The sequence below is a fragment of the Vanessa cardui genome, chromosome 7 (genome assembly GCF_905220365.1).
Source record: "Vanessa cardui chromosome 7, ilVanCard2.1, whole genome shotgun sequence".
Classification (NCBI taxonomy): Eukaryota; Metazoa; Arthropoda; class Insecta; order Lepidoptera; family Nymphalidae; genus Vanessa; species Vanessa cardui.
Genome location: NC_061129.1, coordinates 12,341,261 through 12,362,834, shown reverse-complemented (window position 1 = coordinate 12,362,834; position 21,574 = coordinate 12,341,261). Strand labels below are relative to the sequence as shown.

The window sequence follows — 21,574 nt, the reverse complement described above, 5'->3', positions numbered from 1 at the left end:
AGATGCACGTGTTCTAACCACTGAGCCTCTGCTGCCATCTCAGCTCTCTTTACGATGATGATCAATAAATACTGTCCACGATATCAATTTTTTTTATTTCAAATAATTATTGGAAATATCTATTTTTCACTGTCACTGATTTATTGTAGCTGGTAGTGGACTATAGAGGAGAATTATCAGCGCATGAATGCTAGTTTTATTTTCGGTTGAATCACAATATCAATTCACACAATAAAAGAATTAACAAGTCCTTTTGTCACTCGTAAAAGCACTAAGCCGGGACGTTGAATCATTAAAAATATAACAATATTTTTTTAAATTCCAAGTATTTCGACGATAGCCACACAAAGATGTACTATAATTATAAAAATTGGAATTAAATAATAGTAATTATTATCAAATATACTTTTTATTAAACTTTGTGAAATCGAAACGGAAACTTTACACTTGCATTCTTAATACTAAAGCTTCGTCTGCTGCCAGGTCCAAGAAATTCGCATGTATATCGTCACTGAAATGTAACAAGGGAAACGATTGATTTTGTAGGATTATTCTGACTAAAATTCATGTTAATCTTAATTAAATTTGCGTAATCGCATTGCTAATAATTTTCTTTAATAAATTGTTTCAACTTGTTAAAAGGTGGATTAGTTAGGAACGTATTCAACTTTAACAATGATGCATGTTTGTTTGATACATGACAGAGACATGTAGGTTTCCTCACGCCTTTTTTTAACAGCGCCGAGTATAAGATGACTTTTAAACATATACATTAAGCTCAAAAATAATTCAGTGTTCAATTCAATAACTATTAAATAAATATTTTTGTTCTTATAAATATTCAATTTCGAAATCAATCAATACGCTTAAAACATTTCTTTAAAATTAAAAACAACGTGATGTCGCCAAGGTTCTTTGAAAAAACAGTTGAGTGCTTTTCTTTTGTGCATCCCAGTTATTTACATAACGCTTCTCTCTTGCTTTTTTGTTAGAGATTTTTTATAACAATTATTTTCTAGTAGATTTATATTTTATATTCAGTCAAATGGTACTAACTTTTTGATTACACAATAAAATATGTATACATCATACCTGTAAGCTCTTGAAGAATGAACGCTACTGACTTCTACTTCCAACTGTCCAAAAATCAGGTCGAAAGCAGTCAGATTAACAACTTGATAATTCTTTCCAACATTCATTACGACAACATATGCATCATCGTTATACCACCTGAAATAAAACTATCATTGATTATTATCACTGACATGATAACGAATTCTGATAATACGAGGATAATATAATAGATCATGTACCTACTTATCTTGTTTCAAATAAAAATAAACTAAAGTATAGCTTAGGTTAAGTCGGTAAGACGGATACTGCTAGTAAAAAAATATTGTAGGTAATCTTTTTATAAAGAATAGTAATTAATCATAATTATCATCAGCCTACCGCTGTCCACTGCTGAATATAGAATAGTAATGCCCCAAATCAATTAAGAAATTACTAATATTCCTATTTAACACTATTTTTAAGATTCTTATTACTTTTGTTAAGAGTGGGTACGACAATAGCCTATGGAATGGTCGATCCTACGACTTTAACATTACCAGGCGACCAGCCATTGCACTATCAAAAGCACTTGTGTTATGGAAAATCAGAATTAACGACAGTACCATAAACACCCAGACCCAAGACAACATAGAAAACTAATGATAATCTATATACATCGACTCAGCCGGGAATCGAAGCCAGGACCTCGGAGTAGCGTACCCATGAAAACCGGTGACACACAAAACACACCGCTCGACCAAAAAGGTCGTAAGACTATAGGCGGTTTAAAAAAAAAACAATCATCTGATTCTCGTTTTAGAAGAATTAAAATATACGATAAATTTGATTTAAATAACAGGATTATTTAAAAGCTATATTCAAAATTTGAAACCTGTAAACTTCAACTCTCAATTTTGTTAAAAGTTAATGCCAAAATTCACCTTCCCAGATATTGCCCAAAGCGAGTTCATTAAGACGTTGTAAACACGATATATAATAAATAATAATTGATTTTGAAGACCGAAGGTATGTACGCTCACTTTTTAAGGAATTAGAGTTTTTCGAATAATAAAATCTAATATAATAAGACAAACGTTTTCTGTAGCAAAATGCGGTTTTAACCGGATATTTCTGGATTCGCTGGGGTTTAATTAGTGCTTATAAAAGATCTCGCACTGCAGTGGAAATATTGTAATAACATCTGCATGTCATAGTTGACCAGACCAACAGATGGCGAGTTAGTGTATTTGTTTTATTTCTAGTTCTTCAATTGTTCGTGTAATTTAATTTTAAGTTTCATTTATGATTTCGCCTACAATTAAGTACTACCGTTTTTTTTTTACACAAAATTTATCACTGATATGTAATAAGTGATACCGTAAATCTTTCTTTTTTTTATACTAAATTTAAATATACACAACTGAAAAAAGTTATACAAATGTGCTAGTAAGGAAATTAAGGTCGTCATATCTCAATGTGATCTGCTTTCCAAAATAAGTCTTCGTAAAACGATCATTGCAAATTTATGGCAAAACGATTGATGACTAAATAGCTAGAGCTGAAAAAGTCATAGTAATATTTAAAAAAAGTAACTGAAAACTATGTATATACTTAACCTTTTAAAAGCGAATACGTTTTTGGTTAGTGCCAAGGACTGGTAGCCTCCTAGCCTGAATGCAGGACGAGACCGCAAATTTGTCAAACTTCGGTACACTTGGTAATGAGACCGGACGGCTGATCGTTGTTTTTCCACGTTCAAATGTTGGTATCCGTCAGCTAATGGAAGCCAAGTTTTCTCACCATTAGAGAAACCTATAACATACGTATGTATTATTTTCTGAATCAACAATAATATTATTATTTGAAGTCTTGCAATCACGACTGGTGAGCTGAGATGGCCCAGTGGTTAGAACGTGTGCATCCCAACCGATGATTTCGAGTTCAAACCCAGGCAAGCACAACTATATATATATGTGCTTAATTTGTGTTTATAATTCATCTCGTGCTCGGCGGTGAAGGAAAAATATCGTGAGGAAACCTGCATGTGTCTAATTTCATCGATTCCGCTAACCCGTATTGGAACAGCGTGGTGGAATATGTTTCAAACTCTCTCCATAATGGAAGAGGAGGCCTTATCTCAGCAGTGGGAAATGTACAGGCTGTTACCTTACCTTATCTAATCACGACTAAAGATACTAATGATACTACTATTTTTATTCAATTAAGCATAAAGCTTGAGCCAATAGTGAAGATGACAATAGCAGTAGTTCAGGATCGAACTTGTGAGTAACATTGCTATTGATGTTTAATTTGTATAGAAAGTATATTTTACCAGCGTTCTTTCCATTGCTCCATTGAAATGGTGTTCGGTATGGGTCTCGGGAAACCTTTACAAAGTTGACCGGGTCATCTGTGTTACAGGCCAAAGGATCCATCGTTTTAGACCATGTAACAAATCCATTTGTCATACCAATTTCTTCACCCTTTGTAATGAACGGAATGGATTAAATAGAAGTGCATTTGAACTGCTGTATTATGTATTTGGCAGAATTTCACTTTTAAGGTGCTGTATATATTATTGTATAAAAAAAATAATGAAATAAATTAAAATGATAATTTAGCGGATTCATTATTTACTATTTTAATACCATGATTTCAGTTTATGTTCAAACTCTGTGAAAAAATATTCAATTCAGAAGCTGTAAATCATGTATCTGTTGGATAATAATTCTCTATTATAAGAGAATGATAGATATACTGTCCAGAGCTTCCGTCCAAAGATACTCAATAAAAAAAAATTAACTAATTAAGTAACGTTCAACAATTTAACTAATATTCTCGTGCATAATTTTAATCAAATATCTCTTACCATATAAGTGAATGCGATTCCAGGTAATAATAAAACAAGCATGTTGAAAGCGTCAACCAATTTTGGCCTAAAACGTGATGCCACTCGACTTTTGTCAAGAGATCCAATCTAAAATAAACATAAGTAGTTCAAATAAAAACAATAAGATCTAAAAAGTATTTTCAATTACAATTACCCGCGGCTTCGCTCGTGTTTTAGTGTGTTGTGTGTTATATGCCAAGCGAGAAAGGTTGCCTATATCCTTTCTTGGTGTTCTCGTTTGCTTCATAGCAAGTTTCATCAAATTCAGCGATTTGGCCGTGAAAGAGCGAAACACAGACAAACGGACAAAGTTACTTTCACATTTATAATATTATTATACAAGGTGTCTCAAAAGAAATTTTATATTTATTTAGCTTACTGCGTGAGCGCAACGTATCCGAGGGGCGCGGGGCTTATGTCAATCGGTAGCCTGGCTCTTGAGAATTCAATCGCTATGGAGCGTTTCTCGGGAGCAGACCGCGCGTTGTGCGTGCGAGAGTTTTACAAAAACGGTGATTCGGCGACTGTAGCGCGTAGAAAATTCTGCGTGTTGTGGTTTTCGCCACTTAAATGATGCGCCAAGCATTCCTCTCATTCGACATTGGGTTAAAAAGTTTGAAGAGACCGGTACAACACTAGATAAATCAAAATCCGGGCGACCTAGGTCATCAAGAACGGTAGAAAACGTGGAGAATGTTAATCAGTCTGTTCGTGACGACCCGAACCTTTCAATTCGGAAGCGCGCAAGTGCTTTAAATGTGCATAGATCATCATTACATCGCATCATGCACAAAGACCTAAAGCTGCACCCCTACAAAATTCAATTGGTGCAAGAATTAAAGCCCGAAGATGCCAGTCAGAGGCTTCATTTCGTAAATCAGATGATTGAGCGATTTTCAACGTTTACCAACATTTTGTTTTCGGATGAAGCTCATTTTCATCTTAATGGCCACGTAAATAAGCAAAACTGCCGCTACTGGAGTGTAACGAATCCAAAACGCAAACATCAGAAACCCCTACATTCGCCTAAAGTGACCGTATGGGCTGCGATGTCGGCGCGAGGAATTATCGGCCCTTACTTTTTTGAAGACGAAAGGGGGCGTGCAGTTACAGTGAATTCAGAGCGTTATGTGGAGATGCTAGACAACTTCGTGGTACCTGAACTGCAAAACTTTCCTGGCTATAACCAAAGAACATGGTTCCAACAGGATGGAGCAACTTCACACACGTCCAATATGTCTCTGCATCGTGTTCGTGAAATTTTCTCAGGCAAATTGATCTCCTGGAGAGGTGACATAAATTGGCCTCCACGCACTCCATATTTAACCCCTATGGACTTTTTCTTATGGGGTTATCTTAAATCTAAAGTTTACGCCAATAAACCGACTTCACTGGCCCATTTGAAAGAAAATATCCGTCACGAAATGGCAGCCATCCCTAAATCCACCTGCCGAGCCGTCATAAGTAATTTTACTGTTCGATTAAATGAGTGCCGAGAACGCGAGGGTCTACATTTAGACGATATCATTTTTAAGAAATAAATCCCCAAAAAGTGTATTTCAATAATTAATAAACATTTTTTCTATATACGGCTTACTTTTTTTTTAATCGATCCACTAAATATAAAATTTCTTTTGAGACACCTTGTAGATCAGAGAGACAGGACATTTTTTATTTATAGTTTATCTAAATTCTCTTTATTCATTGAATATATACTAGTATAGTAATCTAAAGAACAATTACCACCCAATTAGCTGGCTTCCGAAGCGGTTTGTAGGTCAGCCATCTATCGACCGCATATTTGATGTCTCTCGCATCTGATTCCTTATTCAAGTCTTCTATGAGAGCGAAATTGAAGGGTATCTGAGAGTCGGAGCGCATGCCTTCACCGTAATACCTGACTGCGTTCTTTACGCCGGTGTAAGCTTCTGTTATCAATACCCTGAAAGTATAAATCTCACGTTAAAAAAAAACTGCTTTTATTGCACGTTAGAAACGGCGTTGGTCATTAATTTTATAATGGCTCCCATCAACGGTACGAAATAAAAGTGCAGTTAAAATTTTTATTTTCTAAACGTTTCATGTGTCTAGTTTATTGTATGACGTCGAAGCTATATTTATATCTCAGACAAAATTAAATTTCAATTGAAAATAAAAATCAAATTTTTCTCTATTATTCTATAATTAGAAGCGAGAATAAGAGAGGCTAACAATTTTCAACACTATTGTTTTCTTTTTAATAGGTTCGCATTGTGTTTCGCATTTATGATCATCGAGAATATTTTAATTTTCCATCAAGTAATTAGTTTTTATATGGGAAAATTAAGAACTGAGATGGCCCAGTGGTTAGAACGCGTGCATCTCAACCGATGATTGCGGGTTTAAACCCACATATATATGTGCTTAATTTGTGTTTATAATTCATCTCGTACTCGGAGGCGAAGGAAAACATCGTGAGGAATCCTGCATGTGTCTAATTCCATCGAAATTCTGCCACACGTGTATTCCACCAACCCGCATTGGAACAGCGTGGTGGAATATGTTCCAAACCCTCTCCTTAATAAAAGAGGAGCCCTTATCTCAACATTGGGAAATATACAGCATACATATATGAGAAAATTACTTTAAATTAATTATGTGCTTGTGGCACAAATGAATCCAAATTGCGTGTTTGTAACTTTGTCATGATTTCATCAAATCATTTACATGAGGTCAAAGTAAAACAAAATGTGAAGTTAATTATTTGTTTTAAATTGAAAATCTTATTTCTAAATTCAAAAGTGAACAATTTTCAATATAAACTCTTCAAAAATTGGCGAACCTACAGGCAATATTTGGTGTAATGTTTCACGAACATAACGGCCCATTACATTTTCAGTATATCTATAGATAAAGAATATTATGAACTTAAGTGCCAATAGTGATATTTAACGATGTAAATTCATTACGAAAACAAAAATCTTATCATATTTTTGTAGCCCATCATATTTATTAGGTGGTAGGGCTTTATGCAAGCCCGACACATCATCAATTCTACCGCCATGTAGCAAAACTCAATTTTGAATGCTGATAGAGCCAGTGTAACTTCAGCCATAAGGGATACTATATCTCGGTTCTCGTGGTTTCTGACGCATTAGCAATATAAGGAACAGTTAATTTTGTTTACAAAAACAATTCCTATACATTGCCTGACCACTTACCATCAGGAGACCCATTTGACCATCTGCTTGTACCATAATAAATGACATTAGGCACCAATAATATATAATGTACGGCAATTATTCCAAATGTTATCATATCTATGTTTATTATTAAAAATATATTGTTTATTTGATAACGTAGAATTAAATAAATTAAAGCCAATGATATAATGAATTAAATACACAAAGTTATCCCATATTTCTACAGAATGATTGAATACTTCACGAAGTTTTCTTATGTTAATGTTGTTTAATAGCTAATTTGGTTACATTTGAATAAACAACGTACCTTGTCAAATTATCTCTAAGTGTCAATGAGTCAAATACTTCCCGAAATTGTGAAATCAGATCATAATTTTCTTCGTGGTCTTTGGTGTAAATATGATCTAGATAGTCATAATCATCAGGCCCAATTCCTGGTTTTCCAGTTAAAGGTTCGTCGGGATAAATTCCTCCATATAGATCCTTGTCAACTTCGAATATGTAGTTCACGGCATTCATAGAAAATCCAGCTACACCCTTCTCTAACCAATATTTTAGGATATTCTGAAAAAAAGTTTATTCGGACATATTGACCACTATGATGTAACTGATCCATTCTTTGTTAAATTATGACGCTTCTTCAATGCGGATCGGTGGATCCACCAGCACGCATTGGAGCAGCGTGGTGGTATATGCTCCTAAACTTCTCCTCGAAGGGAGAAGCCTTAGCCCGGCAGTGAGTAAATTACAGGCTGTCACTATTATTACGATTCTTCAGTAATGAAATGCCTCTCAGATTACTAATATCTCTATACCAGGATTTGAAGATTAAAGTTTTATTTTATTATTTACATCCCTAACCATCAAGCTAGTGAAGTACTTTTTAGTAAATTACTTAAAGAATAAAACAAAAGATAGACTTAATACTTTAAAAGCAGTGTCTCTTAAATCTGTAATGGAGTTGTACTTTGATGGATGACTACAAAGTTTGTCGTATCGAAAATCGGTCGGTCCTTTGAATCTTAGTATTGATTTCTTATTCTCTTCATACACAAAAGAGTTGGCATTCTTAAATAGATGTATGTCTACAGTCTATTTTCAACCGACTTCCAAAAGGAGGAGGTTATCAATTCGTCTGTATTTTTTTTTTTATGTTTGTTCACTGGGTGGACCGATTTTGATAATTTTTTTTTTGTTTGAAAGGTAGTGCTTCCCGTGGGGTCCCTTTTTTTATTTTTTTCCGATGATGGTATCCATATGAAAACGACATAAGTCTTAAATTTGCATTATGTATATGCGCGACAAATAGGTGAATAACTGAAAATCACGTTAACCAATTTTGATAATTCTTTTTTTATTATAAAATATATACTTCAAGGGTAATTTGGTGAAAGTTTGGTAAGGTTCTGAGCACAGGATCCATGACAAAGTGACGGAACGGAAGGGAACGGAACAATTCTGAGGAGCACGTTAGCGATACTCGGTCGAATCTTTTATTTATAGGTTATTTGGATATTTGAGTCACCTTCCGTAATGTGGTTATGTTTATGTAATTATCATAGTCGAATATTATAATCAACTAGCTACCCACCCCGGCTTCGCACGGGTGCAATACTGATACTAAATATACTACAGAATTTGTTTATTTACGACATCACATCGCAAACTTCTAAAATTACCAGTGTTTCTTTACTATATTGTTCATGTATTATATACACAAACCTTCCTCTAGAGTCACACTATCTTTTAAAAAAAACCGCATCAAAATCCGTTGCGTAGATTTAAAGATATAGGGACAGAGAAAGCGACTTTGTTTTATACGATGTAGTGATGGAACTCCTATGCGGCTCGCAGTTAAGGTGCGATATGGGGCAGAATTTCTTACTATCTTTAATCAAATTTTGTGTATGTGATGTGATGTCATATGATGTCCGAAATATAGTTGGTCTTTTTCAAAGTTTTTTTGCTGAGTTCGATTACAGCTCTTTCGAGGGATCCTTGTAGTTTACGCCGCGTGACGTATTAAATCCGCATTTTCGAAAGTCTATTTTTGCTTTATACGCAAGTTTCCTTTGAAATTGTCCTCGAAGTAGTTTCTGACTCATATAAACGGAACGCTTAATCTATCCATATTAAAAAAAATTAGTTAGTCAACATCAGCTTCACTTAAAATCAAAAAATAAATAAAAATTTTAACAAAAAGGAAAACCGACTTCAAACAAAACACTATTTTAAAACAAATGAATATGCACGAAAAAGTAATAAAAATAATTGCGTATTCAGCATATTGTTTAGGGTCTTCCTAAGTTAAATGAAATAAAAAATATTAGACTACTTAAAAGTCGATTAACGATTATATCATGTAGTTAAAATTATTGTTATATTTGGAGTCGGTGTCAGCCAATAAAACCCTCCAGTATATCTATCAAAAAACAATACGAGAATACTTTAACAAATATGTTTTTTACAAATTACCTTTTATACAATAATATACTGGATCAATCAAGGGGCTCGTATCGCTTCTTTCTTTTGATTGTTGGGGCAAGGGCACCGTGGCTGACACCGGCTCCAGATATACCAATAACTATAACTACATTATATAATCGTTAATCGACTTTTAAGTAGTCTAATATTTTTCATTTCATTTAACTTAGGAAGACTCTAAAAAATATGTTGAATACGCAATTATTTTTATTACTTTTTCGTGCATATTCATTTGTTTTAAAATAGTGTTTTGTTTGAAGTAGGTTTTTCTTTTTGTTAAAATTTTTATTAATATTTATGCTGTAGGTAACGTGATCTTTATGTGGTTTAAATTGGTATTAAATATATCAATTTTGATGTTATCAAATTCATATTTATTTAATGAATACTTCATTACAAATTTGTTAGTGATCAAAGTAAAACCAACCATCGAAACGGTTCAAAATAAAAACTATTATGAGTTCTTTATTTATATTGTCGATACATGAGATTAAGATTATGATGATTTTATAACTTTTAATATCTCATTAATCGAAAGTTTTTGGTAAAATTTTCAAATCAATAGTATTTAAAAAATTAACTTTTCGAATCACCAGCTAATACCAAAAAAAAATACTACTTTAGAATACGACAGTTTTATGACATACTTTATATATACTTACAATTATTTACTTTCAAAGCAGATATTTATAGACCAAATGACTTCTACGTTAAGGTATCTGTGATAGCACGAACGCTACATGCGCGTGAGTCGTAACTAGTAGCTTTCAAACAAATTTAAAGAGACTTTGCAACAAAGTATACAGGTATTCTTCAGCTATAAATAAAGATAACTAACCTTTATTTCTTCCTCGACAACGGGATTTCTAAAGTTTAAATCCGGCTGGGTGACACCGAACTGATGCAAATAGTATTGATCACGGCTTGGCGAGTATTGCCAGGCGCTTTTTCTAAAAACACTGATCTGAAATTCAGAACGGAATGTACGAAACGATGAAAATACATAAAAACTAAAAGTATTCGTTTGCGTGGAATTGGATACGGTTTTTGTTATCCCTTAGCAGTAATTTGCTTGCGCGTAATAAAACAGCCTATACGTTAACTGAATGTATATACAGATGTTTAATCTCATTAAGTTCGGTAAAAAATCATTTCGTTTCTTAGACCTAAAATGTTAACAACCAACTTAAGGTGATACGCCATTTTGATACGTTATACTATACAATTTTACAATTGTTAAAGTATATATTGCATTTTACATTCTACGCTTGCTTTCTAAAGTTAGAACCTTTTCATATGACACTTTCATATATAGATTAGAAATTGCAAATTTAAATATTAAAATATTACAAAAATTCTATTATTATTTTTAAAAACTTATTGCATATTTGTAACATTAAAATAAAAGTACACCAAAGAATAAACTCTTTCATTATCGTCCCCAAGTGGTCCATTGATTAGAACATTTGAATCTTACTTGAATAACGCGTCATCAAACTCAGGCATGTTTTAATTCAAAACATAAAATATTATGAGAAAACTGGATCATTTTCAGAAAAGAATGCCAAAAATGCCATCGTCTAAAAAAATAGTATCTATATTTAGTCTATAAACAATTTTATCTTCATTGGAATCAATAAAACCTTAAGTATTGCGTAAACATAATACATAATCATTATTCAAGACATAGTTCTAATCATGTCATATAGTATATTAAATCCCCTAATCCTCGTACTAAGCAATATCACGTATTAGTATTACTGACACATTTTCCTATAAAAGAGGTCTATATATATCTATATAATTTCTAGGTCATGACAGCATAAAGCAAGCAGTTTCCTTATTAACGGAACACACATCATCTCCGCTTTCATAGCAGAATTCATCAACATAATAATGTCACTATGGATACGTCGGTACATTACTATCTTGTAAAACCACAAGACTATTTGTCTTCGGATATTTAATATATGATCGATAAATTTGTTTATTTTAAGTTCATTTGGTCTTGTTAAAACAAATTGTAGTTTATGTTCGAAAAATAGTGATTAAATTACTATTTCTAATCAATGTTATTTCTTTGTAATTGCTGAATTAAAAGTACTCTCTATTTGAGGCTTGTTAGCTGGCTCACTCTAGAATGCCATTAAAATTGGTATTGAATTAGTGATGGGAATTTTTGTCCTACAAATGCAAGATTCTTAGAATGCCTTCCTTTACCGAACACGAGATATTTTATTAAAACAAATTAAGTTACTAAAAGCTGAATGGTGGTAGCGAAAATTCACGCCCTCTGGTTAAAAATTAACGCCTTCTTACTAGTGGTGTAATACAAAGAAATACATCTGAATTATAAAATAATGCTCACCCAATTGTTCGGGGGGCGTCTCCTGCCTTGCCCATCTAAATGGCCGTTTTCCCAAACAAACCAATCATGATAATATTCGTCCTTGCTTGAAGATTTTATAAACCATTCGCTTTCATTGCTCGTATGATTTGGGACGAGTTCTAACACAATTTTAATGTCTGAAACGTCACAACATTAAATTAATGTTTTACCTGTATCGTGCTATTTAAGTTTAACCATGAGGTGTATTCTTCTTTTATCAAATTAATTTCTCAAATCAAAATGACATAAACTTAGTTTTATTTAAAAGCATAAGTAGACAGACAAACAAATGGGCCCCCTGATAATGGCAAGTGGTCACGTCTGCCCATAGAAATTGGAGCAGTGTAATTTTTATATTAATCATCACTAATAAGCCAACCTTGGAAGTAAGATGTTATGTCCCTTGTGAAGTGAAACTGACGAACTCACCCTTCAAACCGGAACGCAATAATACAAAGTATTACTACTTGACGGTACCTGTTATAGTTACTTAGGGTTTGCACAAAGCCCTATCAACAAGTAAATTTAACACAGTTAAACTGGCAACTGTACTGTGCTAAAATTATTCTAAAAAGCGACGTGTTGGAACTTTGTACGGAGTAAATTTTATATTTTAGTAGATTACAATTCTATTTTCAAATATAAATTAATTTGAAAAAACCTTGACATGTTCTAAAAATTAATTAAAACATATTACAATATTTAATAAGTCTTTTTGATGTTATTCGACATCAAAATACATATTAAATAATAGTAAAAAGACGAACAGTTGAAAATTAATACAAAATATTTACCTCGTGTAAAAAAACGACTTACGAAAATTTTCATCGGCTTATTTGTGCGACTGCTTTATGAGTACCAACATGTTTTGTCTTTTAACGTCGCTCACTCGCTTTAATTATTTCATTAGAATCTTTACAAATAAAAAATAAATGTTCTAAGAGATTTAATGGATCTTTTTCTGAATTTTGATGTTCAAATTTGAGCCACCCTGTCACGTGGGAGTTGTAAGAACCTCCTTATTAGGTCCTCTTCTAAACGTCTTAATAATGTAAGTTATACGTTCTGACATAATTACATTTTTTTATATTACATTAAAAGCCTTTAAATTTCCCACAGCTGGGCTAAAGCCTTCTCTCCCTTTGAAAGGTTTGGAACATATTCCTCCACACTGTTCTGGTGCGGTTTGGTGGAGTCCACATGTGTCAGAATTTCGATGAAATTAGACACATGCAGGTTTCCTCGCGATGTTTTCCGTCACCGCAGTGGTGCTTGCCTGGGTTTGAAAATGCAATAAAGGTTAAGAAGCACGGATTCACCGCTGGGCCATCTCAGTTCATAATTACTGACATAACGTATTATTGTTCGACTGCTGGATTTATGTTCCCTATATTTTTATTAGGCTGCGCATGTCAACATTTCGTGTTACTCTCCTAGATCTGAACATGGCATTTTTTATTGGCTATCGTGACGTAAGAACTTAAAATTGGATCTACGATCATGGCAAGCAAATAGAAAAATGAAATACAAAATAAACAAATTCTAAACGTTACAATAGAAATCACGCGTGTTTCGAATATAATTTGAATAAAGTAATTACTTTCATGAAATATAATCGCTTTAACAAAATAAACCTCTTAGTATAATAATTGCATGTTATTTTTGTAATTATAGTATATGTTTTAATTGTATATGATTATTTTCATCAAATTGAGTAATTAAAAATTATTATATATGGAACCATATCGAACCAACATCAAGAGTAGGAATATAATATATTAGTCAGAATATTTATAGCTAAATAATTCCTTTGTGAGGTTAGGTTTCTGGCACAGTAGAATAAAATCTTCCCAGCTCAATTTGATAAATGTATCAATAATGAGGACACAAATACTAAAATACGTAAAACATACATTTATATATGTGATTCTTTTTTTAAATAAAAATTGTTTTTTGACTTAATTTCTTAACTAACATGATAGCCCGAAATACTTTTTTTGAATACCACACACTATACACAAAATATAAAGCAATATTTTAAGTGTCTCGAATGAATTTAGTGTAGAGATTAATAAAAGGAACGCCATTATACTCAGGAAGATAACATTTGCATAATTATCTTCAAACTACGTGTTAATGTAAGTTAAGTGCACTTGAATAACCCCTATTTTGAAGTTCCACGCAAAGTTTGGAAAATGGAGTCGCTAAAAATCATTGAACATTTTTGTCTTTCAGAAATTTTTGTACATAAACCTTTCAATAAAAGCCTTTCTAAATCCATTGTATTGTAGTGTCACTCACTTATTTCATTGGCCTTTCTGAGGAGTTGCTCGAAGTCTTCCATCGTTCCGTACTCTGGTTGAATTGAGTAGAAGTCACTAACATCAAAACCGAAATCTTGATTTGGGGATCGGTAAATAGGTGATAGCCATGCAGCATCAACGCCCAGGTCCTTTAAGTAATCAAGTCTCGATGTGATACCTTTAAAGTTCAAAAGAAAAATATGCAAAATACCCAATATAATTTCACCCAAGATTTGATATTGTACCTATCAGAATTTAGCTGAAAAAATGCCTACGCCATCAGTTTTCAAATCTCTATACAAAGTCAAAGAAATCCAGCAATATTCATCTTCAGCACATATAAGAATCAGTACTCTGGATTTGAACTCTGGAACTTCGGATAGAATCTACATATAATATCAGAATGTCTCAGAATTTTAAAAATGGAATATGTTTAGTAAAACACGTGATACAGCAATCTTACCATTGATATCCCCGATTCCATCGCCATCACTATCCATAAACGATCTCGGATAAATCAGATAAAAAACCGCATTTTCCCACCAATCCAGTTTTACGTTTACGTTTTCATATCTGCCATCAACAGCTGCGAATAACACGGGAAGTATCATCAACATGTCTGAAAAAGGCAAACTTTTTTAACAAATGTCTGGAGCAAACAATAGAAGTTGGGGAGATATTTTTTTTTGCGAAAATTCACAAAGAGTGAACTGTTTTTTTATACTATACGTTTAGATAGTAAAATATTTATTCTGAATGGTCTTTTTTTAAAAGAAGTCTGTTATTTATTTCATTATTTAAAGTTTATAAATTTATGGAGAACTTAAAAAAATACTTGAGATAAAGCAGAATAACAATCTCTGTTACCCGTTACAGACATGATGTACTTTTTTGAATTCATCAGGTGTGTCTTATTGTTATTAATAATTAAAAAACTAATCTTAAGTCCTTAAATATTTGATTACTATAAAATATTGCAAATACATTATAACTGAGGTATCATTTTTTTATTTTGTATATCGTTTCATAGACTGACTGTTTATCACCGCTTTAACCAGTCTATTTTGTAGAGAAACTATGATAAATAAAATTTTAACAAAAAGAAAAACCGACTTCAAACAAAACAGTATTTTAAAACAAATTAAAATGCACTAAAAAGTAATAAAAATAATTGCATATTTAACATATTTTTGAGAGTCCTCCTAGGTAAAATGAAATGAAAAATATTAGACTACTTAAAAGTCGATTTACGATTATATAACGTAGTTATAGTTATTGTTATATTTGGAGCCGGTGTCAGAAAAGAAAGAAACACTGACAATTTTAGAAGTTTGCAATGTGATGTCGTAAATAAACAAATACTTTAGTATATTTAGTATCAGTTTTGCACCCGTGAGAAGTCGGGGCGGGTCGCTAGTTAATTATAATATTCGATTATGACAATTACATGAACATAACCACGTTCCGGAAGGTGATTCAAATATCCAAATAACCTACAAATAAAAGATTCGACCGAGTTTTGCTAACGTGCTCCTCAGAATTGTTCCGTTCCCTCCCGTTCCCTTAATTTGTCATGGATCCTGTGCTCAGAACCTTACCAAACTTTCACCAAACTACCCTTAAAGTATATCCTTTATAATAAAAAAAGAATCATCAAAATTGGTTAACGTGATTTTGAGTTATTCAACTATTTGTCGCGCATATACATAATGCAAATTTAAGACTTATGTCGTTTTCATACGGATACCATCATCGGAAAAAAATAAAAAAATGGAACCCCACGGGAAGCACCACATTTCAAACAAAAAAAAAATTATCAAAATCGGTCCACCCAGTAAAAAGTTATGAGGTAACAAACATAAAAAAAAAAAAAAAAAATACAGACGAATTGATAACCTCCTCCTTTTTGAAGTCGGTTGAAAAAATAGAGGCGGTACATAAAACAAAACAAAAATAAAAAAAACGTTTACTCCGTGGCTTTTACGAAAGTTCTGAAGCCATACAGTTTCAATTATTTTCAAACATTTAGCCACCTATCCTACCCAATTCAACGGATATGAATTCAGATTTAAAACGTCACACCTGTTAATCATATACAGACTTACAGTTAAAGAGTTCTCCTTCCGGATCGAATCAATGTTAGAAACACATAAACACAAGGACGTAAAATTATACTCAAAATAGTTGATTTTGATATTTGTATGGATTAGCCGATTGACTAAATCATCTATACTTGTAATAAAATTGGAGAGTCTGTTTGTTATATTAAGATAAACGATTTTTACCAAACCAACCAAACTATCATTTTTTTGTTGTCCATCTGTCTTTTTGTGCCAACTAATCTATGGACCGGCTGGACTGATTTTGATGGGACTTTTACTGGGAGATAGCTAATGTAATGAGAAGTAACTTAAGCTATAAAAATAACTTCTGTGTTAAAATCTAACACACACGAAATCCCGGACACAGCTTGATTTTTTTATGGTATAGGTTGGCGGACGAGCGTATGGGCCACCTGATGATAAGTGGTCACCATCACCCATAGACATTGACGCTGTAGGAAATATTAACTATTCCTTACATCGTCAATGTGCCACCAAGCCTGGGAACTAAGATGTTATATCCCATGTGCCTGTAGTTAGATTGGCTTACCCTTCAAACCGGAACAAAATAATACTGAGTAACCTACAATATTGAGTACTGATGAGTGGGTGGTACCTACCCCGACGGGCTTGCACAAAGCCCTACCACCAAGTTAGTATCAATAATATTACAAAAATATATGAATACTTACTTAGTAAGATATTAATTACACTTTAACTTTACAAACATCAGAACTAGGTTCTTTTAGAACTGTTTCCTAATGGACGAATGAACGAAATTTTTAAAACATCTCCTTATATTACATCAGCGGTGAATGTTTTTGCAAACATTTCTTTTGTTTTCAACAAACGTTATTCTAATGGACGTCGTATCGTGTGAAGTTTTTTAAACAATTGATCAATGGATGCCCTTTTATATTACACCTAAACTAATAATAATAATAGTTTAGTACTCATCTAACGTGCAGTTATTTACATAACAAAGCGTTGCGCAGACGCGTTTGCGTGCTAACGCGCTCGTTCAAGCGGTAAAGTCGCTTTTGCACGGATAATCCAATGCACATTGCTGTGTATTTGGGCGCTTTCTTGAGTGTACGTTAACGGACTCCAGCGCGTTCGCTTAAGCCTATGAAAGCTCTACGCCAATTTCACCAGATGTGAACATACAACCGGCATACCATTTGGATTTTGTGAGATTTTCATATGAAATGTATTAAAATAAGCATAGAAAGTGTTGTATCGTGAAATTTTTTCGATCGAAAAAATTAATAATTGTGTTTTCTTTCTTACAGGTAAGCATCAGACAAGATTTTGACATCAGAGTAAGTCTTGCATTGGATTCGCTATTCGTGTTATACGAGAGAATCGACAGTGAACCAATTTCAATCGGAACTTTTACATTACCGGTTAGCATTTCACTAAGGATTGTACATAACCTTTTATTTTGCTTAAAAATACCTATTAGATGATAAAATCCGTCGTCACCTTAAATCGAAATTTGTATAATATTCGACAAAGTAAATATCACAATACCTTGTATAGAATTTATAGAACTTTGTATCTTAAATGGTTCTTAATTTAGAATAAAACTAATTCGGTACCACTATTTTCCAAAACGACTGATTCGATGCGACACCTGAAGTAAATTAAGCAAATTTTTTTTAGAGGCTTATAATTATTTATTTTGTTTGTATTGCCTGTATTGTATTTGTACGGCCTTAAACCTATGTTTGTTCTAGCTTAAGTTTTCAATATTATTTAAAAGTGTATTACTTTTTATTTAATTAAACAGAGCTGTAATGGCCTGTAGTGATGTATCACACTGCACTGGTCCGTGTACATAAGTATTTTTGTGAATATACCGATTGTGTTTCAAATAAATAACTCGAATGACAATTTACAGTCAACACATGAGATAAATTAGGCAAATAGTGTTTTCTTGCTAACTCCAATCTTTGAAAATAATAATATATCAAACGGAGATTGTTATTAATAATTATAAAACGACAAATTCTTGTTAATTATTCAAAGTTATATTCAAATTTCTAACGAAAAATTAGACGTGACTTTCCATTAAGCGGGTACAACGATCTCCAAAACTTGGTGCAGTCAACGTTTTACTCATAGTTAATTAGGGTCAGACCTCTGAGCGAGATTAAAGAGAAAGGACATTTAGATAGTGTATACATACATATGTATGCCGTAAGATTTGATATTAATATTCGAAACTAATTTACAAACTACTTAATTATAAATATTTTGGTTTTTTTTTTTAAATAAATAATACAACTGTTCCAAAAGTTTAGCTTACGTACAAAATATAAACGCTTTATCAAAAGTTTTTTTTTTTGGTATAGGTTGACGGACGAACATATGAGCCACCTGATGGTAAGTGGTCACCATCACCCATAGACAATGACGCTGTAATAAATATTAAATATTCCTTACATACTCAATGTGACACCAACCTTGGGAACTAAGATATTATGTCCATTGTGTCTGTAGCTACACTGGCTCACTCACCCTTCAAATCGGAACACAAAAATACTGAGTACTGTTATTTGGTGGTAGAATAACTGATGAGTGGGAGGTACCTACCCAGACGGGCTTGCACGAAGCCCTACCACCAAGTATAATGATGTGGTAAAGACATGAAATTTTCATATGATTTGTATTTATTTAAAATAATAATTACTGAATTAATTTAATCAAATTAAGAAAAGAGAATACAATCAGATAAACCTACGAAACATTAAAAGAAAAATGGATTTAATAAAATGATTGGAACTATCGATTTTTTCCTTCCAGCAGAGGTGTGAACAGTTAAGTCGGTCGTGTAACAAGCAATACATTACACGGAATGTCTTAGTGCAGGACGGGTAGCTCCGTAGGGAACGACCCACGCTCAGCATCCGTCACGATCTGTCTCAAAGACGCAACGGATATCAAGCTCTCGCACTAGTGCGATAAAATCCAACTACTGATAATGCAACCTTTGATTGATAAATAGGAAAAATATAGCTCTAGGAAAATTTTAGATTATTTCTAAGTGTATATTCTATTTGTTATCTATTGAGCTGTGTGTTGAGATCTTTAAAAAATTAATACCCGAATATTTTATCACGATTTTTTTACATCTACGCTGTATGTACCCGACATTGGAAGGTGTTCACAGCTTTATAAAAAAAATAAAGATTTATTATTACTAGTTCTTTACTATACGATCAGGTAGGACGCTTGTGTATTCGATTAATTGATAAATAAAAATTTTTACAAAAAGAAAAACCGACTTCAAACAAAACACTATTTTAAAACAAATGAATATGCACGAAAAAGTAATAAAAATAATTGCGTATTCAACATATTTTTTAGAGTCTTCCTAAGTTAAATGACATGAAAAATATTAGACTACTTAAAAGTCGATTAACGATTATATCATGTAGTTATAATTATTGGTATATTTGGAGCCGGTGTCAGCCACGGTGCCCTTGCCCCAACAATCAAAAGAAAGAAGCGATACGAGCCCCTTGATTGATCCAGTATATTATTGTGTAAAAGGTAATTTGTAAAAAACATATTTGTTAAAGTATTCTCGTATTGTTTTTTGATAGATATACTGTAGGGTTTTATTGGCTGACACCGACTCCAAATATAGCAATAATTATAACTACATGATATAATCGTTAATCGACTTTTAAGTAGTCTAATATTTTTCATTTCATTTAACTTAGGAAGACTCTAAAAAATATGTTGAATACGCAATTATTTTTATTACTTTTTCGTGAATATTCATTTGTTTTAAAATAGTGTTTTGTTTGAAGTCGGTTTTTCTTTTTGTTAAAATTTTTATTAATTTTTTGATTTTAAGTGAAGCTGATGTTGACTAACTATTTTTTTTTAATATGGATAGATTAAGAGTTCCATTTATATGAGTCAGAAACGACTTCGAGGACAATTTCAAAGGAATCTTGCGAATAAAGCAAAAATAGACTTTCGAAAATGCGGATTTAATACGTCACGCGGCGTAAACTACAAGGATCCCTCGAAAGAGCTGTAATCGAACTCAGCAAAAAAACTTTGAAAAAGACCAACTATATGTCGTACATCATATGACATCACATCACATACACAAAATTTGATTAAAGATAGTAAGAAATTCTGCCCCATATCGCACCCTAACTGCGAGCCGTATAGGAGTTCCATCACTACATAGTATAAAACAAAGTCGCTTTCTCTGTCCCTATAACTTTAAATCTACGCAACGGATTTTGATGCGGTTTTTTTTAAAAGATAGTGTCATTCAAGGGGAAGGTTTGTGTATATAATAAATGATCAATATAGTAAAGAAACACTGATAATTTTAGAAGTTTGCGATGTGGTTTCGTAAATAAACAAATTCTGTAGTATATTTAGTATCAGTATTGCACCATACCATTGACTATGATAATTACATAAACATAACCACATTACGGAAGGTGACTCAAATATCCAAATAACCTATAAATAAAAGATTCGACTGAGTATTGCTAACGTGCTCCTCAGAATTGTTCCGTTCCCTTCCGTTCCGTTACTTTGTCATGGATCCTGTGCTCAGAACCTTACCAAACTTTCACCAAATTACCCTTGAAGTATATATTTTATAATAAAAAAAGAATTATCAAAATTGGTTAACGTGATTTTCAGTTATTCACCTATTTGTCGCGCATATACATAATGCAAATTTAAGACTTATGTCGTTTTCATATGGATACCATCATCGGAAAAAAAATGGGCCCCCACGGGAAGCACTACCTTTCAAACAAAAAAAAATTATCAAAATCGGTCCACCCAGTGAAAAGTTATGAGGTAACAAACATAAAAAAAAAAAAAATACAGACGAATTGATAACCTCCTCCTTTTGGAAGTCGGTTGAAAAGGCTAACATATATTCATAGTCTACTCTTAGAATATCCATTTCTTAAGATTAGTGTATCACAATAGAGTCATCTCAAGAAATATCTTCTAAAGTCTATCTGTTAAAGCAGAATTTGTTAAAATTAACTTCACACAAGACAAATTTAATATTTTAAAATATACAGCGAGCATTTAATGATATAAAATACAATTAAATTGTAAAATTTTATAGTATATCCTATTGGATTGTGGGAAACATATCCAGTTTACGTATTATA

At 32.6% G+C, this 21,574-nt stretch overlaps 2 protein-coding genes across 2 annotated transcripts in view; one reads left to right on the top strand and one right to left on the bottom strand.

Moving 5' to 3' along the window:
- The window catches only part of LOC124531087 (calcium/calmodulin-dependent 3',5'-cyclic nucleotide phosphodiesterase 1), a 288,992-nt gene that overhangs the window by 140,496 nt on the left and 126,922 nt on the right, over window positions 1–21,574 (top strand). The window lies entirely within an intron of this gene.
- LOC124531091 (maltase 2-like) lies at window positions 394–17,166 on the bottom strand. The gene is made up of 12 exons (XM_047105546.1): window positions 17,096–17,166; window positions 14,765–14,920; window positions 14,300–14,479; window positions 11,978–12,135; window positions 10,448–10,573; window positions 7,433–7,689; window positions 5,687–5,885; window positions 3,923–4,030; window positions 3,386–3,536; window positions 2,670–2,865; window positions 1,093–1,230; window positions 394–511 (listed from the first exon to the last, which is right to left on the bottom strand). Exons 2-12 carry the CDS (start codon window positions 14,916–14,918, stop codon window positions 442–444), a joined length of 1,737 nt encoding a protein of 578 aa, XP_046961502.1. The 5' UTR covers window positions 14,919–14,920; window positions 17,096–17,166; the 3' UTR covers window positions 394–441.

What these genes read in the sequence shown, in the direction of transcription:
- LOC124531091 (XM_047105546.1), bottom strand. Translation starts at nt 14,918, where the DNA reads ATGTTGATGATACTTCCCGTGTTATTCGCAGCTGTTGATGGCAGATAT. An exon ending in GACGCCCCCCGAACAATTGG is followed by an intron (nt 10,574 to 11,977) that starts GTGAGCATTATT and finishes TCTGAATTTCAG; the next exon opens with ATCAGTGTTTTTAGAAAAAG. An exon ending in CTTAGAGATAATTTGACAAG is followed by an intron (nt 5,886 to 7,432) that starts GTACGTTGTTTA and finishes TTATACTTTCAG; the next exon opens with GGTATTGATAACAGAAGCTT.